The sequence below is a fragment of the Camarhynchus parvulus genome, chromosome 14, assembly GCF_901933205.1.
Source record: "Camarhynchus parvulus chromosome 14, STF_HiC, whole genome shotgun sequence".
In the NCBI taxonomy this organism is placed as follows: Eukaryota; Metazoa; Chordata; class Aves; order Passeriformes; family Thraupidae; genus Camarhynchus; species Camarhynchus parvulus.
Window position 1 is genome coordinate 1,829,451 of NC_044584.1, and position 19,435 is coordinate 1,848,885.

The following is a 19,435-nucleotide window of genomic DNA, read 5'->3' on the forward strand; positions in this document are numbered from 1 at the left end:
TTCTCCTGCCACCTTTTGGTGTCACTGCAGCCCAGGCTGGTTCCTGTGCAGGGCTGTCCAAGCATCTCTTTCACCTGTAGCTGTGTAACACTTCCAGCCTCTCCTGAATGCCTCATTCTGGAAGATGTTTATGTAATCATCTCAGTTCAGGCTGGGTGACAATACTGCGCTGCTTGTTTTGCTCCTTGGCTCTTGTTGCTGTGATACAAAACTCCCATTTTGTGCAGTGTAAATGTTCCCACAGCCAGGGCTTTGTGTGGGGGATATTAATAGTTTGTATGCTGGTTTCCACCTGAGATCTAAGGCCAGAACTGGCTCAGTCTTGATGGGATCTGGGTCATTTTTGTCCATTTGACAATAAATGGGTCATGTGGGAGAATAAACTCTTCTGCTCACAATGCCTTGAAGAGGAGGTGTTAAAATCCTGCTGCCTGTCCCTGTACAGAGCTGACCTCAGCCACCTTCATCCCCTGTCCAGTGCTTTGGAGCTGTTCAGGGTGGAAAAGATGTTTGATCACACACTCTGCAGCCCTGCCAGGCCAGCTCAGGCTCCAGCAGGTTTTGTTCTGGGCTCTTCACTGCACAGGCTCCCAGGGCCTAAATCCTAAATCATCTCCAAATCCTAAATCAGGGCAGTGACACTGCTTGGGCTCCTGGCTGAGACTGAGACCCCCCTGGGCTGTGTCCTGGTCTGTTCCCTGTGCTGTGGTGCCTTAGGTGACAGCCCTGAGGAGCAGCCCTGCCCTTCCTGAGCAGCCTGGCTGCCCAGGGAGCTGGGCTCAGCATCCCTGGCCCTCTCCAGTGCCAGCTTGGCCTGCCTGCTCCCAGTGGAGCCAGCTCTGCAGGGATATGCCCATGTTCCCACCAAAATGTCATCCCCATGGACCTGCAGGCAGCAGAGCTGATCTGAACTGCCTGTCTCTTGTGAGCTTGCTGCACTGAGGCTGCCAGGGGTTTGTCCTGGGCTCAGGGTGAAAATGCTGTTGTTTTTCCTGGCAGCTCTGATGTTTGTGGTGCACTCCATGCCCTTCCTCCCTCTGTGCTTTGTTCCCAGGCTTTTGGCCAGTCGTTCCTGCAGCCTGACATTCACCTGTTCAAACAGAACCTTTTCTACCTGGAGACACTGAACACCAAGCAGAAGCTGTACCACAAGGTGGGTCCTGCCTGGGCCTCTGCTCTCTGGGTGTGGGAAGAGGTGGGAGCTCTCCTGGGACTGCTCTTAAACTACTTGGAAGTCCAGGTCAGGATTTGGGGGTTCTGTGCCACAGCCTTTGGGTGGTTGGAATGGAGCTACCACCCCCCTGATACTGGGAACTGGGGATGGGAGGGATCCCAGCTCCAGTCAGACAAAGGCTGGATGTGTTCCCTGCTCTGACAGGGAGAGCAGAGAGCACCCAGTGCCAGTGAGGTGTGTCTGGGGGAGCAGTGACAGTGGGGGGTGTCTGGGGGAGCAGTGACAGTGACACTCAGGTGTGTCTGGGGGAGCAGGGTCACTCAGGTGTATCTGGGGGAGCAGGGACAGTGACACTCAGGTGTGTCTGGGGGAGCAGGGTCACTCAGGTGTATCTGGGGGAGCAGTGACACTCAGGGGTGTCTGGGGGAGCAGCAGTTGGGGCCCTCAGTGGCACAGGGAGTGCCTGCAGCATTCCCAGCTGGGCAGCTGCAGGTGACTGCTGTTCCCAGCTCACTGCCACTGGGAGTCTCCATCTCCATGGACCCAGGTCCTGTAACCTCCCCTTAGGTGCTGCCATGGGGGATGAAATCTGGAATCCAGGGGAATCTGCTCAGCCTGGGAAAGCAGAGCTTGCAGTTTCTCATCTGTGGTCACACCTCAAGGGCAGCCCTTTGTGTTCACAGGTGCCTGGGGCAGGTTTCAGGCCCTTGGCCACATTCCCTGGCTCCCAGGAGTGCAGGGAACACCTGGCTGGAATTGGAGTGGGACTTGATGCTGGTGGCTTTGCCAATGCTTAAAACTTGGGTCAGAGCATGGAATTGTGGAATGGTTTGGGCTGGGTGAGACTGTAAAGATGATTTATTTTTAAATAAATGTCCCCTTGGGCAGGGACACCTCCCACTGTTCCAGGCTGCTCCAAGCCCTGCCCAGCCTGGCCTTGGGCACTGCCAGGGATGCAGGGGCAGCCCCAGCTGCTCTGGGCACCCTGTGCCAGGGCCTGCCCACCCTCACAGGGAACAATTCCCAATTCCCAATATCCCATCCATCCCTGCCCTCTGGCAGTGGCAGCCATTCCCTGTGTCCTGTCCCTCCATCCCTTGTCCCCAGTCCCTCTCCAGCTCTCCTGGAGCCCCTTCAGGCCCTGGCAGGGGCTCTGAGCTCTCTCTGAAGCCGCAAACCATGAGGTAAATGTGGCCAAATTCAACATTAACTCTCAAGCTGACACTAATTGATCTTATTTTGGCCATTTTTGATCTGGCTTGGCTTAAAAAATCATCTCAGTGCTCACCAGAGTGTGCAGATGCCGCTGAAGCCGTGGCTGCTCTGTCCTTGCTGGATTTGTCCTCCTGTGGGAGGAGTGAAGTCCCCTGACCCTGTGCCCCTCTCCCTGTGCAGAAGATCTTCAGGACCACGATGCTGTTCCAGTTTGTGAACGTGCTGCTGCAGGTGCTGGTGCACAAGTCCCACGACCTGCTGCAGGAGGAGATCGGCATCGCCACCTACAACATGGCCTCGGTGGACTTCGATGGCTTCTACTCCGCCTTCCTGCCCGAGTTCCTGGCCAGCTGCGACGGTGTGGACTCCAACCAGAAGAACGTGCTGGGGAGGAACTTCAAAATGGACAGGGTGAGGAGGGGCCTGCAGCATTGTGCTGTTGCCAGGATGCATTGGAGGCCATTTTCCAGGGAAAGAGAAGTGTCTTGGTTTGGGAAGACAGGTGCCTGCTAAGGAAGGCAGGAGCCTCCCCTGAAATGGAGAAGATGACCCCCCCCCCTCCAAATTGCTATAAATTTTAAATTAAGGGGCTCTCAGGCAAAAAATGTGGGAGCAGGAAATAACACTTCTTTACTAGGGAAGAAATTAAAAGGATAAAATAAACAATGCAGTACACTAGAACAACTCTGACAGAGTCAGAACACAACCTGACACCCTGTGGGTCAGGGTGCTGGCAGCAGTCCCATTGGAATTGTGGCTCAGCCCTCCTGCAGTGTCAGGGGTGGTTCTGCTGGAGCAGGGATCCTGGAGAAGGGTGCAGTCTCCTCTGAAGATCCAGTGGAAGAGACAGCTGCTGTTCCTTTGGGAATCCAGTGGAGAAGCCGTGCTGGTATTCCAGAATCTCAGATTATATCCAGGTAGCAATGCTTGGCTCCTCCTTCTGGGCTCGGATCTCCCAATGGGATGCTGTAGTTCTTATCAGCCATGCAGTGACATTCAGTAGCTGCTATCAGCAGAAGTCCCCTCCCCAGGGAGGTGTGATTGTGATCACTCAGAGAGAGATAAGGCAAACTGCCCACTTGGCAAAAGACAACTGCCATGCAGATGGTAATAGAACACATCTTGCCTTGCAACCTGGAACAAGAAGTCCTTTCTCAGGGTCTGGGTATCAGCTCAGAGGTGGCCTTTGGGGGTCTAAGGACTTGCAGGGTCCTGGTTGCTGGATGCTTTAGTTTTGGAGAAATCCAGCAAAGTTTGCAAATTTCTAGCTTGGCACTGTATTATTGGCAAGTGTGATGCAATTGGAGGCCATTTTCCAGGGAAAGAGAAGTCCTTTCTCAGGGTCTGGCTATCAGCTCAGAGGTGGCATTTGGGGCTCTAAGGACTTGCAGGGTCCTGCTTGCTGGCATCCAGAACATGCTGGCAATGTCTCCAGGCAGTGCCTTTTGTTCCCAGCACTTCATGCTCAGCAATCCCCAGCCAAAGGGTTCTCAGTGCAGGTGGCAGAGCTGCCATCACCCCTCAGGCTGCAGGGTGCTGTGGGAGTCAGGGAAGGTGGTTCCTGGAGAAGGTTTCACTGGGTTAGGCTGATGTGTTCCCCAGTGGGACGCTAGGTCCATGCCTAAACCTTGCTCCAGCTGCTGGCCAGATGTTTGAGGGTTACAGCAAGGACAGCAGAGTACCTGCACAGGCTCACAATCCCTGCAAATCCCTTGTGTGTGGGAAGGAAATGTGTGGAATGTCATGGCAGAGCAGGGAAGGAAATGTGTGGAATGCCATGGCAGAGCAGCAGGTTCTGGTTTCCATTACTGAGGGTTGTCCATTGAGTGCTCCCTGTCCTGAGAGAGGGGATGGGAATTTGAGACCCAGGGTGAGGGTGGGAATGGAACCCTGGGGGAGTTGCTTGGCTCTGGAAGGTGACTGTTCCTCAGGAATATCAGCTCTTGTTGGGAGTGTGTGACACCCAGGAGCCTTGGCAGGAGGGCAGCAAGGAATTAGTGCTGAATCTGGCCATGGAGCCTGGGAGAGCTGGGGGAGAGATGGATCCAGGGAGACCTCAGAGCCCCTGCCAGGGCCTGAAGGGGCTCCAGGAGAGCTGGAGAGGGACTGGGGACAAGGGATGGAGGGACAGGGCACAGGGAATGGCTCCCACTGCCAGAGGGCAGGGATGGATGGGATATTGGGAATTGGGAATTGTTCCCTGTGAGGGTGGGCAGGCCCTGGCACAGGGTGCCCAGAGCAGCTGTGGCTGCCCCTGGATCCCTGGCAGTGCCCAAGGCCAGGCTGGGCAGGGCTGGGAGCAGCCTGGGACAGTGGGAGGTGTCCCTGCCCATGGCAGGGGTGGCACTGGGTGGGATTTAAGGCCCTTCCCAACCCAGACCATTCCATGATCCCATGCCCATTCCTCTGGGCCTCGCTGCACAAGCTGAGATGGGAGCAGAGCCTGGATCCCTGCAGTCAGCTCTGAAACCACCTCTGCCCCAGAGCCTGGAGTTCCCTGGGCTCAGACTGAGTCAGGGTGGATCTGTTCAGGTGTGAACACCCACTGGCTGCCTGCCCCTCTCGGTGCCTCTCTCAGTGTCCCTCCATTCCCAGCAGTTTTTGTTCTCTCCCTTGCAGGACCTGCCCTCGTTCACACAGAACGTGCACAGGCTGGTGAACGACCTGCGCTATTACAGACTGTGCAACGACAGCCTGCCCCCGGGCACTGTGAAGTTATAGTGACTGCGCCCCGGGCACAGCCCCGCGCTCCGCTCCCGCTCTGCCCCCGGGCCGGGCCGGCCGGCGCTGCCTTCACCGCGCTCACCGCTCCCTTTGAGTTCTCCCTGCCCAGCCCGGGGCCGCAGCTGGAGCCGGCAGGATGTGTCTTAATGCCCACCCCGAGGGGGCATCCCGGCTCTCGGGAAATGCCTCTCCCGGGGCCTTCCCTCTGCTCCTGTAGCACTTTGTTGCATCTGGAGGTGTCTGGAGAGATCATGTCCGTATCAAACGCGAGGCAGAAGCGCCAAAGACCACTTCAGACATTCGTACCTTCGTGTCATTCCACCTTCCTGCCCCGCCCAGCTCTCGGAGGAGGAGTCTCCTGACGTTGGGACTGGTTTGGCACTTCTGTCACTCCCTTTGTTTTTAAATTGCCTTGAAAACCTCCCCGATGTTGGCGGGGATTTAGAGACTTTTTGGGGTTTTTTTTTTTAAACGTAAACGTTTTCTCATCATTCCATTGTGATACTAAAACAACATGCTTACTGGGAATAAAGTGCTTACTTTGTTGTTTGGAATAACTTGGGGCTGGGTTAGTTTCCCTCTAGGTCATTTTGTATAAATGAACATGCAGTGATCCACAGCTTTTCCCAGGACCAGGAATGAGGAGCAGCCAGCAAGGATCCCAACAAGTCCAGCAGCTCCTGGAAGGTGCAGATCAGTGGTGGCCTCTTCTGCTGTCTCCTCATTGTTCTCCTCCTGTGTTTTCTGTCACACCTTGTGGTGATCCATTCATTCCCTCCAGCACACGTGTCTGGATCGATCATGAGGTGCCTGCAGGAAGAAAAGGAAGCAATCCCCCATTCCCAGGGAGCCTGGAGCTGAAGTTCACCCTCTGCCCAGTGACCCAGTCGTGGCATCTGTCTGGTAAAACCCCAGACTCCAGTCAGGCAGGAGCAGACTGTGTGGGGCTTGTGGATCCCTGATCATGCAGCTGGGAATGATTTCTTTTTCCCTGAGAATAATTTCTTTTCTCTTCTCTGGTTAGAAAGCAGTATTAGATCAGTCCTAATTTTTATATTAAATAGATTAAATTGGAGAGGCATGGAGTGACAGGACAAGGGGAGGTGGCCTTAGGCTGAATGAGGGCAGGGTTGGACGGGATATTGGGAATTGGGAATTGTTCCCTGGGAGGGTGGGCAGGCCCTGGCACAGGGTGCCCAGAGCAGCTGTGGCTGCCCCTGCATCCTTGGCAGTGCCCAAGGCCAGGCTGGATGGGGCTTCAAGCACCCTGGGCTGGTGGAAGGTGTCCCTGCCCATGGCAGGGGCAGGATAAGCTTTGAGATCCCTTCCAACCCAAACCATTCCATGATTCTATTGAATCATTCTTAATTCCCTGTGGTTAAGTGGGCAGCTGCCATGGCAGGAGCAGCCCCATGCTCTGGGAAGGGAGCACTCCTGGGGATGTTCTCCTGGGAATGTTTGGAGATGTGGCTGTGCTGGGGCTGCACCTGGGCTGCTGGGAGGTGCCAGGGGTGAGCTGGAGTGTGGCAGCACTTCCTCCATGGTTCCTGTGATTCAGTTTTGTGGACAAGCCCCTTCCCTGTGCCCGTTTGTGGATGCTGTTTGGATGATCTGTGCCATCCCTGCATCCAGGCTCTGAGCTGGCACCAGCTGGATCTTTGTGCTGCCTGCCCTGGAGCAGAGTCCAGGTGCTCAGGATATGCCTCAACTGCTCCAGGGCATGCAGCTGAGGGCAGAGCTGCCTCCAAGGGGTGAGGGAAGGGGGGTGATGGTCTGTGGCTTCCTGACTCCCTGCCAGCCACACCTGGAGCAGCACTTGGAGTGCCCCCATCTCCATGTCTCCTCTGTCCCCTCATTGTTCCTGCTGGTGATGCTGCAGGAGCCCCCAGTGCAGGGTCCAGCCCTGGCCCTGCTCCTGAGCTCCTCCTGGGCACCCCCAGCAGCTCTGCCCTGCCCCGGGGGGCACAGGAAGCTGGCAGCCGCCTCCTCCGCCACTTCCCTTTGTGGCTGAAGGGATTTCATCCCAGCACAGCTCTCCAGGCTCAAGCTGCTTCTCTTTCTTGTCTTCACACAGGATGAAAGTAGATTTCCTCTTGGTCAGTGCCAGCAGCTGCCAGGTGGACAAAGCCCAGGCTCCAGTCTGCCACCCCTTGTCCTAAAATCTCTTTCCCCTTTGCCACCCTTTGCCCCGTTCCCCCTGGCCTGGCAGACCCTGCAGAGGGGCCTTTCCCCACCCCAGCCCCTTGTTTGGGGCCAGAAAAGTCTCTTTTCCACAGCCTGTTGAATCCATTTGCCTATGGGAAGGCACTGGGGTGTTTTTGCCGTGGTGCTGAGCAGAGCAGGTCCCCAGAGCCCCCCAGGCTGTGGCAGGGGCTCTGTCCCCCCATCCCCGTGCCTTGGGAATGCAGGGTGGTAACAGGGACAGGGGGATCGAGCCCAGCCTTCATTTGTTTCTTCGGGACACTCCTCAGTCCTTCAGATCAGCACAGATTTGGGAACCAGGCTCCAAGCAGCCAGGCTGTTCCTGAACCTGCCAGGCTGCTCTCCCATGAGCTGTCCGAGTGCAGGGAAGCCCAGCACAGAGTGATTTCCCAGACTGGGGTCTGGAATGGGCCTTGGAGAAGTGATCAGAGGTGTCCCACCTGGCACTTCCTCTGTCCCAGGGCCTTGCAGCCCTTCCCCAGCACCCCCTGTGTCCAGGGCAGGTCTGTGCCCTGCCCTGGCTGCCCTTGTGCCCCAGCTCAGCCTGGCATGGGCTGAGCCGGCCTCTCGCTGCTGCTGAATCGAGGGCAAAGCACGAGGCAGGTTTGGGTCCTGGCAGGGTCTGGCTCCCCTCGGGGTGGCTGTGGGCTGTCCTCCCCCCCTGGCAGGGTTTGGGCTTCCAAGCCGGGATGTTCCGTGCTGGAATGCTCTGCATGGGGAGGATGCTGCGGCCCGGGATGTCCCGAGCAGGCGCGGCGGCCTTTAAGGGGAGGGACGGAATCCTGACCCGTCCCCGGGCCCTTAAAACCTCCGCAGAGCGACCGAGCCCGGCTCCGACCCGCCGGGGCAGCCATGGGCTCCCTGGGGCGCTGCCTGGCCCGGAGCCTCCCGCGGGGACAGCCGGGCCTGAGCCCCCCGCGCCCCGCTGCTACGGCTCCGGTGAGACACGGCCCGACCCTGTCCTGCCCCCGGGGACCCTGTCCCCACCCTCGTTCTGCCCCCGGGGACCCTGTCCCCACCCCGTTCTGCTCCAGAGGACCCTGTCCCCAGCCCTGGGGGCCTTCAGCCCCGTCCTGCCCCTGGGGACCCTTTGCTCATCCCACCCTGTCCCCGGTCCCCTGCTTGTGCTGCCCCCCAGAGCTCCCGTTCCCACGCTGTCCCCTCGGTGCCCCGTCCCCTCGCAGTGTCCCCGGTCCCTCCGTGCCGGGCGGGTGGCGGCTCACGGGCTCCTGTCCCCCCTTCGTGTGGCGAGTCGGTGCCAGGCCCTGCTGTCCCCAGCCCGTGTGCCGGAATGGGACAGAGCTCGGGGCTGGTCCCAAGGGATTCAGTGTCCCCAGGGCGGTGCTGGGCGGACCCCGGTGCGGGGCACAGGGACAGGGCAGGGCCCTGGCAGAGCCGAGCCGTGCCCAGCAGTGCCCGGGTGAGCTCACGGGCTCGCTTTGTCCGCCTCTGTCCCCGCCAGCACCGGGGGGACACGGGGCCCACCCGGCCCCGCAGCCCGGGACGGGTCCCCGACGGGATTGGCAGTGAAGTGTCCCCTCCCTTCCTCCTCTCTGCTTCTCCCTTCCCCTCCTTCCTGTCCCCTCTGTCCCTCCAGCGGACGGGATGCGCTGTCCCCTGGGGCTTCTGTCCCCTCCTGCGGCGCAGGCGCGGCAGGGCCAGCAGCGGGGTGGGACCCTGCCGTCCCTCGGGTGACACCGGGGCCCGACCCTGCCATCCCTCGGGTGACAGCGTGACGGACCCTGCCGTCCCTCGGGTGACAGCGGGGCCGGACCCTGCCATCCCTCGGGTGACAGCAGACCGGACCCTGCCGTCCCACGGGTGACAGCGAGGACCCCCGCCCTCGGTGACCCGGCACCGCTTCCCGTACCGAGCAGACCCCTCCCGGGTGACAGCCCAGACCCTGCTGTCGGTACGGCGCCGGGGCGAACCGGGCGGGGGAAGGCCCCGGGCCAGGCAGGGGACAGTCCCCAGCACGGGGACGCGGCACAGACATGGCTGGCTTAAAGGCTATTTCCTGGCCACGGACATGTCCCCAACACCCGTCAGGGCTTTGTGACACTTCCCCTGGGACCCCAGCAGCCTGAGAGGCACAGCTTGGCCAGGGGACACGCCCCGGGATGGGATGGGGACAGCGATGGGGGCAGGTTCCCATCGGCACCTCGGGGCCGAGTACAGCCCGTGGTGCGGCGGGGACAGCTCGGGGCCCTGCTGGCACCGTGCCCGTGTCGGGTGGGCTCCGGTGTCCCGCGGTGGTGACAGGGACCCGCGCAGCCCCCGCGGCGCTGCAGGAGCGGACGCTGCTGGTGGCCAAGCCGGACGCGCTGCAGCGGCGCCTGCTCGGGGACATCATCCAGCGCTTCGAGCGCCGCGGCTTCAAGCTGGTGGCCATGAAGCTGCTCCAGGTAGCCGGGCCCGCGGGGACGCTGCTCCGGGAGCGGGGGTGGCCGGGGACACCGCCCGGGTGTCACTGTCCGCTGCCGCAGGCGGACCGGAGGCTCGTGGAGCAGCACTACGAGCAGCTGCGGCTGAAGCCTTTCTACCCCGCGCTCGTCGCCTACATGACCTCGGGGCCGGTGGTGGCCATGGTGAGGGGACAGCCCGGGGGTCGCGGTGGTGGCCATGGTGAGGGAACAGCCCGGGGGTCCCGGGGGCGCGGGGTACTCAGCTGTCCCTGTCCCTGTCCCTGTCCCTGTCCGCAGGTGTGGGAGGGCTACAACGTGGTGCAGTGCACGCGGGCCATGGTTGGGGACAGCAGCGCCGTGGGGACAATCCGCGGGGACCTCAGCGTGCACATCACCAGGTAGGGCCGCGGGGACGGGACCCCGGGGCCGTGGCACTGTCCCCATCCCTGTCCCCTCGCAGGAACGTGGTCCATGCCAGCGACTCCACCGAGACGGCCCAGAGGGAGATCGGCTTCTGGTTCCGGCGGGACGAGCTGGTGGCCTGGGACAGCAGGGACAGGGACAACATCTACGGGCTCTAGGGCCGGGCCCCGGCCGGGGGCACCCCGCCCCCAATAAACCCCGGTGTCCGCAGCTCTGACTCCGGTCCCCTCCCTCGGATGTCACCAGGAAGCTCTGGGAGGCTCCGGGATGTCCCCAGAGGGCACTGGGGTGGTACTGGGAAGCTCTGGGGGGCACTGGGATGTCACTGGGAGCCTGGGGTGGCGCTGGGAAGCTCTGGGATGCACTGAGGCCACACCAGAGGGCACTGGGGGTGTCACAGGAAGGCTCTGGGAGGCACTGGGTGATCATGGAGGGCACTGGGATGTCCCCACAGGGCACTGGGTCCGTACTGGGAAACTCTGGGATGTCTCTGGTACATGTGTGGGAGGTACTGGTTGGTACTGGAAGCTTTGTGAGGCCCTGGGATGTCCCTGGGAGACTCTGAGAAGCTCGGGGTGTCCATGGACTGTTCCTGGGGGGCACTGGATCGGTACTGGGGAGCTCTGTGGGAAGCTGGGATAGTGCTGGGAAGCTCTGGGATGGACTGGGATGTCCCTGGGAGCACTGGAACTGCACTGGGAGGCCCGGTGAAGAACTGGGCTGTGCCCGGGGGGCTGCAGGGGTCTGCAGGTGACGGGAAGAGACCGGGGTGGGGTCTGAGCTGTAAAACTGGGGGCTCCGTGTGACGCTGGGAACCGCTGGGACACCTCTGGGTGGCACTGGGACACCGCTGAGAGGCGCTGGGATGCCACTGTGAGGCACTGAGACACCACTGGGTGGCACCGGGGGCCACTGGGACACTTGGGAAAGCGCTGGGACGCCACTGGCATGGTGGATATCACTGGGAGCACTGGGACAGCTCTGGGATATGTCTGGGATATCTCACTGGGATATCTCACTGGGATATCTCACTGGGGTCTCTCACTGGGATCTCTCACTGGGATATCTCACTGGGATATCTCACTGGGATATCTCTGGGATATCTCACTGGGATATCTCACTGGGATATAGGGATCTCACTGGGATATCTCACTGGGATATCTCTCACTGGGATATCTCTATGGGATATCTCACTGGGATATCTCACTGGGATATCTCACTGGGATATCTCACTGGGATATCTCACTGGGGTCTCACTGGGATATCTCACTGGGATCTCTCACTGGGATCTCTCACTGGATATCTCTGGATATCTCATGGATATCTCACTGGGATATGGGATATCTCACTGGGATATCTCACTGGGATATCTCACTGGGATATCTCACTGGGATCTCTCACTGGGATATCTCACTGGGATCTCTCACTGGGATATCTCTATGGGATATCTCACTGGGATCTCTCACTGGGATATCTCACTGGGATATCTCACTGGGATCTCTCACTGGGATATCTCACTGGGATATCTCACTGGGATCTCTCACTGGATATCTCACTGGGATATCTCACTGGGATCTCACTGGGATATCTCACTGGGATATCTCACTGGGATCTCTCACTGGGATATCTCACTGGGATATCTCACTGGGATCTCTCACTGGGATCTCTCACTGGGATCTCTCACTGGGATCTCTCACTGGGATCTCTCACTGGGATATCTCACTGGGATATCTCTCACTGGGATCTCTCACTGGGATATCTCACTGGGATATCTCACTGGGATCTCTCACTGGGATATCTCACTGGGATATCTCACTGGGATATCTCACTGGGATATCTCACTGGGATCTCTCACTGGGATATCTCACTGGGATCTCTCACTGGGATATCTCTATGGGATCTCTCACTGGGATCTCTCACTGGGATCTCTCACTGGGAGCCCTGGGACGGCTCCGGTCTCCCCGCGCTGTAGTTCCCGCCGTGGCCACTCGGTGTCGCTGTGTCCCGGAGCGCTCCCCGTTGCCCGGCGACGGCGGCGGCGCCCGCGCAGGCGCAGTGAGCAGCACCGCCCCCGCCATGGCCGAGGCCGCCATGGCCGCGCGGGTGCCCCCGGACGAGGACGGGGACGAGTGTCTGCCGCAGTACCGGCACCTGCTCTGCCCCGACCTGCTCCAGTGAGTGCCGGCGCTCCGGGGGGCCGCGGGGCCGCGGGGCCGCCTCCCCGGGGCCCGGCTCTGACCGTGCCTCTGTCCCACAGGGGCCAGGTGGCCTTCATCACCGGCGGCGGCTCCGGCATCGGCTTCCGCATCGCCGAGATCTTCATGAGGTGCGGGAGCCCCTGCCCTGGGACCAGCCCCTCCTTCGCTCCATCTTTCCCCTGCTCCCTTCTTCTCTTCCCCCCTCTTCCCTTCTTTCCCCTCACTTTCCTCCTCTTCACTCCCTTCTCTTCTCTTTCCCCCACTGCTTTCCCCGCCGCGGCACCAGGCCCTGGCAGAGCCGACATGTGCAGCCGAGGGCGGCAGAGCCCTCAGGGAGGCTCCGGGGACCGGGCCCTGCTTCTCCCCGTCCTGCGGGCCTGGAGCAGCAGCAATTCCTGCAGGGAGCACCCGAGCTGATCCCGGGGTGCTGCTGGGGAGCCCGGCCCGTCTCACCTGCCCCTTCCCCGCAGGCACGGCTGCCGCACCGTCATTGCCAGCAGGAACCTGCAGCGGGTGGCCGAGGTGAGTGCGGGCTCCAGCCGCCTGCGAGCCCCCCAAATCCTTCTGCTCACTCCCGGTGGAACCGAGAGCCCTGGGAATAGTGCAGTAGGAGGAATGGCTTCCCAGTGCCTCCCAGTGCCTCCCATTGCCTCCCAGTGCTTCCCAGTGCTTCCCAGTGCCTCCCAGTGCCTCCCAGTGCCTCCCAGTGCCTCCCAGTGCTTCCCAGTGCCTCCCAGTGCCTCCCAGTGCTTCCCAGCCTGCCAGCGCCGGGCACTCTGGTGGTTCTGGGCAGGGTGGGTGTAGGTTTGGGGCTGCACCCATCACATCTCCAGCACAGCTCTGTTAACCTGGAACCTGCTTTGTGGGGGCTATTCCGTGATCATGATGGCTTTTTGTAGGGGAGAGAGACAGAAATGAGCTGTAGGGGAGGCCTGTCAGCAGGGCAGAGCCCAGGGTTGGACTGAAAGCTCAGTGTGGAGTAGGAGCAGATGCCAGGGGCTGTGTGGCTTGTGGGTTGCACAGGTATCCTGTGTTTTGGGGCAGAGGGGACAGTGCAGGTGTGGTTGGCTGTCATTTCCCACCCCCTCACGCTCATGTGCCGCAAGAAGCTGGCTCAGCAGGTTTTTAGTTCTCAGGGGCCTGAGTCTTCTGAGGCCACAGAATCTGCAGTCCAGGACTCCAGCTGCTTGTGCACCTGTGTGTTGTTGGGGCTCAGGACCTCTCACAGAGCCCAAAACAGAAGCTGGAGCAGCTCTGGGTCCCCTGTGCTTAATTTGCTGGGGATAATCATACTCTTAATGAGCCATAGGGGTGGCATGTGACAAACCCTGAGCTGCAGAGCTGCTCTGTCTCACAGCCTGACACCTGGCTGCTCTGTCCTTGCCCTTTTGCCCATTGACTTTTTGGACCTTAAAGGGCAATTATGCCTGGGCTCATGCCAGAAAAGCCTTGCTGGGGTCCAACCTTTGGACTTGCCCTGCAGAGATGTTGCCTGGGCTGTGCTGTGTCCATGGCAGCCCACGCAGGTACCTGGGCTTAGCCTGCCCAGCGTGCTGGGTTACACCATGCAGGAGCTTTCCCTGGCTACCCCAGGGCTAGCAGGGTACAGCCAGGCTCTCTCATGTGTTTTTTGGCTCCTTTCAGGCCTCGAAGAAGCTGGTGGCAGCCACAGGGCAGCAGTGCCTGCCCCTGTGCATGGACGTGCGGCAGCCGCAGACCATCGCGGCCGCGGTGGACGAGGCACTGCAGGAGTTCCAGAGGATTGACATCCTCATTAACGGTGAGGCTGCACAGGGCACTGGTTTGGCAGCAGTTTGGGCTCCCTGGTGCCATGATGGAATATGCTCCCCCAAAACTCAGCCCTGCCTGAGGGGTTTGGCTCTTGTAGTCCATCAGCAGATGGGAAAGACCTGGAACTCTTGGACTAAGGTCAGAGGCCATGGAGATGCTCCAAGGGCTGGAGCCCCTCTGCACTATCCCTCCTACTGCACTATTCCCAGGGCTCCTGGCTGTTTGGGCTCACTGCTGGGCAGGGGGTTTTCCTGGGGGCTCAGAGGAAGCAGAGATCTGTGTGTGGTGCTTGGCCATCCCTGTTTGTGTGGGTGTGGATCATCCCTGCTCCCCTCGTGCTGGCTGTGCTGCTGGGCACCCAGAGCCAGCAGTTTATCCCTTAGCAGGGCTGTCTCCATGTGGAGACATTGTCCCTCACCCTGCCTGTCCCAGAAGGGCCCTGACACCTGTCCCAGCCCTGTCTTGCCTGTCCCTGTGGTTCAGGTGCTGCGGGGAATTTCCTGTGCCCAGCCAGTGCCCTGTCCTTCAACGCCTTCAAGACAGTGATCGACATCGACACCATGGGCACCTTCAACACCTCCAAGGTCCTCTTTGAGAAATATTTCCGGGTAAGTGGCACAGAGCCAGGGGAGCCTGAGGAGAGGCTCTTGTGGGCAGGGGTTAGTGTCAAACCACACTGTGCTCCTGGGGAAATCAGGGAAGTGCAAGGGCCCAGAGCCTCCCTGCACAGATCCACTCTGTTCCCTTCCAGGGATCCCAGCCCCGAACTGGGGCTCCTCCTGTCCCTTGCCCTGGGCCTTTGTGCTGTTGCAGCACCTTTCCATGCTCTGCCACCTGGAGAAGCTGATCTCCTGCTCCCTTTCCAGCTCTGCCACTTTCCCTTGGCCTTTCCTTCTACCCTGCATGTCCCACCTCTCCAGCAGGGCCCTGCTGGCTGCCCCACCCCTGAGATTCAGTGGGTGGAGCTGCCCCAGTGATGGTTTGGCAGTGCCTGTGGGTGACTGTCCCTCCAAGCCCAGCTCTCCTGTCCCTCAGAGCCCTCTGTGAGCCTTTGTGCTGCTCCCTGCCTCACTCCACATCTCCTTTCCTTCCCCAGGACCACGGTGGGGTCATCATTAACATCACGGCCACCCTGAGCTACCGAGGGCAGGCCCTGCAGGTGCACGCTGGGGCTGCCAAGGCTGCCATAGGTACCTCCACACCCCCTGCTGGGGCTCTGAGCCACGTGGGGCCACGAGAGAAGCCAGTCCTTCCTAAATACTGGCATGGAAGATACTGTGGTGGTGTTCACAGGGGTCCCAGGATGAGGGAAGAGACGAGGATCTGACTCCACGTCTCAGAAGGCTGATTTATTATTTTATGATATATATTATATTAAAACTATACTAAAAGAATAGAAGAAAGGATTTCATCAGAAGGCTAGCTAAGAATAGAATAGGAAGGAATGATAAAGGCTTGTGGCTTGGCTCTCTGTCTGAGCCAGCTGACTGTGATTGGCCATTAATTAGAAACAACCAACATGGGCCAATCACAGATGCACCTGTTGCATTCCACAGCAGCAGATAATCATTGTTTTCATTTTGTTCCTGAGGCCTCTCAGCTTCTCAGGAGGAAAAATCCTAAGGAAAGGATTTTTCATAAAAGATGTCTGTGACAAGATATCTTGGGGAGGGGCAAGGGGGTGAATTGCTGTGGTTACTGCATGCCTGGGTTTGGGATGAGGCTCTTCTCCCCTCCAGGGCCCTTTGCTCTCAGCCAGACTGTTCTGTGGCATTTTTTCCCCCTCCCAAGAAGTTTCTGGTGTGGCTCTGCTCCCTGTTTCTCAGTGCTGTTGCAATCCCTCCCCAGATGCCATGACCCGTCACCTTGCAGTGGAGTGGGGACCCAACAACATCCGTGTGAACAGCCTGGCCCCCGGCCCCATCTCGGGCACCGAGGGCTTCCGACGCCTGGGTGAGGCAGCCTGGGCTCCCAGCCCTGCCCTGGCACTGCCCTGGCACTGCCCTGCTGGGAGGGGACTGGGGGGGGACTGGGAGGGACCCCCAGTGCCACACAGCTCATGGGGATTGCTGCTGTGCTGTGCCTTGGCTGGCCCAGCTCTGTGGGAACAGCCTTCCCACATCCCCGGTACCTCCCAGGGCACTGGTTTGGCAGCAGTTTGGGCTCTCTGGTGCCATGATGGAATGTGCTCCCCCAAAACTCAGCCCTTGTAGTCCATCAGCAGAGTGCTGGTGCAGCTCCAGAGGATGGGAAAGACCTGGAACTCTTGGTCTAAGTTCAGAGGCCATGGAGATGCTCTAAGGGCTGGAGCCCCTCTGCTCTGGGGCCATGGAAACCTCAGAATCCCTTCCAGGGCCTAAAGGGGCTCCAGGAGTGCTGTACAGGGCTTCACACAGCCAGAGGGCAGGGTTAGATGGGATATTGGGAAGGAATTGTTCCCTGGGAGGGTGGGCAGGCCCTGGATCCCTGGCAGTGCCCAAGGCCAGGCTGGGCAGGGCTTGGAGCAGCCTGGGATAGTGGAAGGTGTCCCTGCCATGGCAGGGGAGGAGAAGGAGAGATCCCTCCCAACCCCAACCATTCCATGCTTCTAAAGCTTTCTGAGGTCCTTGAGGTTGCTGGGTCAGTACAAAATCCCTGCTGGGCTTGGGCTCCCCTCCTTTAAATCTTCCCAGGTTTTTATCCCAGGGCTGTGTCAGGATCTCACCCCAGTTCCCTGGAGCACTCAGCCAGCCCCATGGGCAGTGCTGCATTGCCTGGCCAGCCATGGTGGTGGACAGTCCTCCCATGGTCCAAACTGACTCTTTCCTGCTCCTTTTAGGTGGGAAATTTGCAGAGAAGTCCAACCAGTTCTCGGTGATCCCGCTGCAGCGCGCGGGGAACAAGACGGAGATCGCGCACAGCGCCCTGTACCTGGCCAGCCCCCTCTCGTCCTACGTCACCGGCACCACCCTGGTCGTGGATGGGGGCAGCTGGCTCACCTCCCCCAACAGCTTCTCTGCCTTGCTGGGTATTGCCTCCTCCTCTGCTAAACTCTAGGTGACTGCATTTCCCCCTCTTGGGATTGGAGCAGAGCTCCTCAGGGAATCCCTGCTTTTCCCTGGGGCACGGGGCCTGTGAGGAGCAGCTGAGGGAGCTGGGAAGGGGCTCAGCCTGGGGAAAAGGAGGCTCGGGGGGGACCTTGTGGCTCTGCACAGCTTCTGACAGGAGGGGACAGCCAGGGGGGTCAGGCTCTGCTCCCAGGGAACAGGGACAAGATGAGAAGAAATGCCCCCAAGCTGTGCCAAGGGAGGTTTAGGTTGGGTATTAGAGAAAATTTCTTCATGGAAGGGATGGACAGGTGATATAATGGTCTCCTTGAGCCAGGTCTTATAAGCTCTTGGAGATCTGTATCACACCTGAAATAGCTCAGCCACCTCAGGTGGCATAAAATCAGCAGGATGGTTTCTGTGGTAGTGTTGGAAACAGAAAAGTTCTTAGAAAAGGCAAAATAACAAAACTCTTTACAGAGAGAAACCGAGCCAGGTGCAAGAGGCTCTTGCCCCTGGTAAAACCTCACAAAAGCAATTAGTTCCTTTGTTGTCTTCTTTTTCCAGTAAATTGCTCAGGGGGGACTTTTTGGCTCCTGTCCAATTTGCCATCCTTAAGTTTGAGGTGAAGTCCCCCAGGTCCCATGAGGTGTCTTTACCTAATTGAGGAGAGAAACTTCTGGGCTTTTTTCCTTTTTAAATTTGTCACTCGGTCAACAGAGGGCACATTCCTACAGTCAGGCCCTGGCACAGCTGCCCAGGGCAGTGGGGGAGTCCCCATCCCTGGGGGCATGTGGCACTTGGGGACATGTTTTAGTGGTGGCCTTGGCAGTGCTGGGGGAACAGTTGGATTTAATGGTCTTAGAGGGCTTTTCCAACTTAAATGATGATTCTTAACCATGATTCTCCTGGGGCATGGCTGCTGTAGCAGTGGGTACAGTGTCCTCATGGCCAGTCCTTGGGACGAGCAGAACCTGCTGGATTTTCCCTTTGAGCCTGGCTTGTGGCATGGTGTCTTTTGGACACTTGTCCAGACACCTCTGAGATTCCCCCAGAGCAACCTGCTGCCCATTTTCTGTGCCCCAGCAGCAGGATTGAGCACAGAGAATCCCAGGAGCCTCTTGCTTCCATGGATTCCTGCAGCCTGGCAGGGAAGGGGTGTCCTGCCTTCCTCTCCTCCCTGCCTGTGTCCCACCTGGCAGCCTCCATGGGCTGGGCAGGGCTCTGTCCCCACCTCCACCCTCTCTTGCAGATGTCTGGGCTGCAGGAGCAAGCCAACCCCACTGATGGACAGCCTGGGACTGAGCGACGGACAGACGTGACCTGGGACGCCATGTGGGGACATCTCCCAGAGCCAGTGCTGACACCACAGCCTCTGGTGACACTGCCAGTGCCGTGTCTGCCTGGGGGACACAGCTCTGGGGTGCTGGGAGGGGACCAAGCCCACCCTGTGCCATTGCTGCCTTCTGGGCTGGTGTGGCTGTGGGTGCAGAGACAGCTTGGAGGGCTGAGATGGTCACTGGCCCTTTGTGGCTCCCTCCAAGCTGCTCCTGTGGCCTTTCCCAAGCCCCAGGCAGTGCCACCCATGAGTACCCATCCTCTTCCTCCCCTCTCTTAGCCTGAGAACTGCACAGGAGCCCCAGCAGCAGCAGCAGCAGCTCCTTTTTGGGAGGGGGAGCAGCTCAGCCTGGCTGGGGTCGGGGTCACCCAGCGTGGTGGGCTCAGTTCTGCCTGGCAGGGGGAGGTGGCTGTGTCCCCTGAGGGGTCCTGGGAGGCTGCCAGGGATGCAGCTGGGATGCCCCTCTCCCGGGAGCAGAGGTGGTGTGAGGGCAGATCCCCCAGGCCCAGCTCTGCACCGCAGCACTGCAGGTGTCCAGTGGTCTGTCCACAGCCATCTGTCTGTCACACCAGTGGCACGCTGTGTCCTGCCAGACACTCGGGCTGAGGCTAAGTGAAGGGCTAGAGCTGGAATGCAGGACTTTCCTCCTGCTGGGCTGCACGGATGGCACTGCTGGAGGCAGCCCTGTCCCTGGTGCCCTGGGGGGCACACACTGCTCGTGTGCACCCTCCTGCTGCTGCTGGTAGTTTTTAGGCTCACCCTGGATTCAATGAAGCTTGTTCTCCCACTTAATTGTATTTCCTACTCGATTGTAGACTTGCCAGGTTTTACTCCTTCCTTCAGGCTACAAATAAAGAACTTGCCCCCTGAAGCAGTGATGCCTGTGTCTGCTGCACGAGCACCAGTGCCCTGCCCAGCTGACTGCTCCAAACTGGGCA

The 19,435-nt window shown here is 59.5% G+C and overlaps 3 protein-coding genes across 4 annotated transcripts in view; all 3 read left to right on the forward strand.

The window, feature by feature from the left end:
* Window positions 1-5,634, forward strand: part of XPO6 (exportin 6) — a 62,802-nt gene extending 57,168 nt beyond the window's left edge. The window contains 3 exon segments of the mRNA XM_030957873.1: window positions 1,055-1,153; window positions 2,570-2,800; window positions 5,009-5,634. Coding sequence (XP_030813733.1) covers window positions 1,055-1,153; window positions 2,570-2,800; window positions 5,009-5,110 — 432 coding nt within the window. The 3' untranslated portion in view covers window positions 5,111-5,634.
* A 2,533-nt stretch (window positions 5,635-8,167) lies between these two features.
* LOC115908948 (nucleoside diphosphate kinase, mitochondrial-like) lies at window positions 8,168-10,301 on the forward strand. Its single transcript, XM_030957911.1, is given in 6 exon segments — window positions 8,168-8,231; window positions 8,234-8,254; window positions 9,590-9,720; window positions 9,802-9,903; window positions 10,018-10,118; window positions 10,181-10,301. Coding segments are annotated over 6 exon segments (540 nt in total).
* A 1,903-nt stretch (window positions 10,302-12,204) lies between these two features.
* On the forward strand, window positions 12,205-19,362 carry DECR2 (2,4-dienoyl-CoA reductase 2). 2 transcript variants are annotated; one of them, XM_030957899.1, is made up of 9 exons: window positions 12,205-12,317; window positions 12,401-12,469; window positions 12,812-12,863; window positions 13,986-14,121; window positions 14,616-14,740; window positions 15,229-15,322; window positions 15,981-16,085; window positions 16,951-17,168; window positions 18,411-19,362. In XM_030957899.1, the coding sequence occupies exons 1-8, from the start codon at window positions 12,220-12,222 to the stop codon at window positions 17,166-17,168; spliced, it is 897 nt and encodes a 298-aa protein (XP_030813759.1). In that variant the 5' UTR covers window positions 12,205-12,219; the 3' UTR covers window positions 18,411-19,362. The 2 variants fall into 2 exon arrangements, with proteins under 2 accessions (XP_030813759.1, XP_030813756.1); XM_030957896.1 differs by having other exon boundaries at window positions 16,951-17,139.
* The last annotated feature ends 73 nt before the right edge of the window (window positions 19,363-19,435 follow it).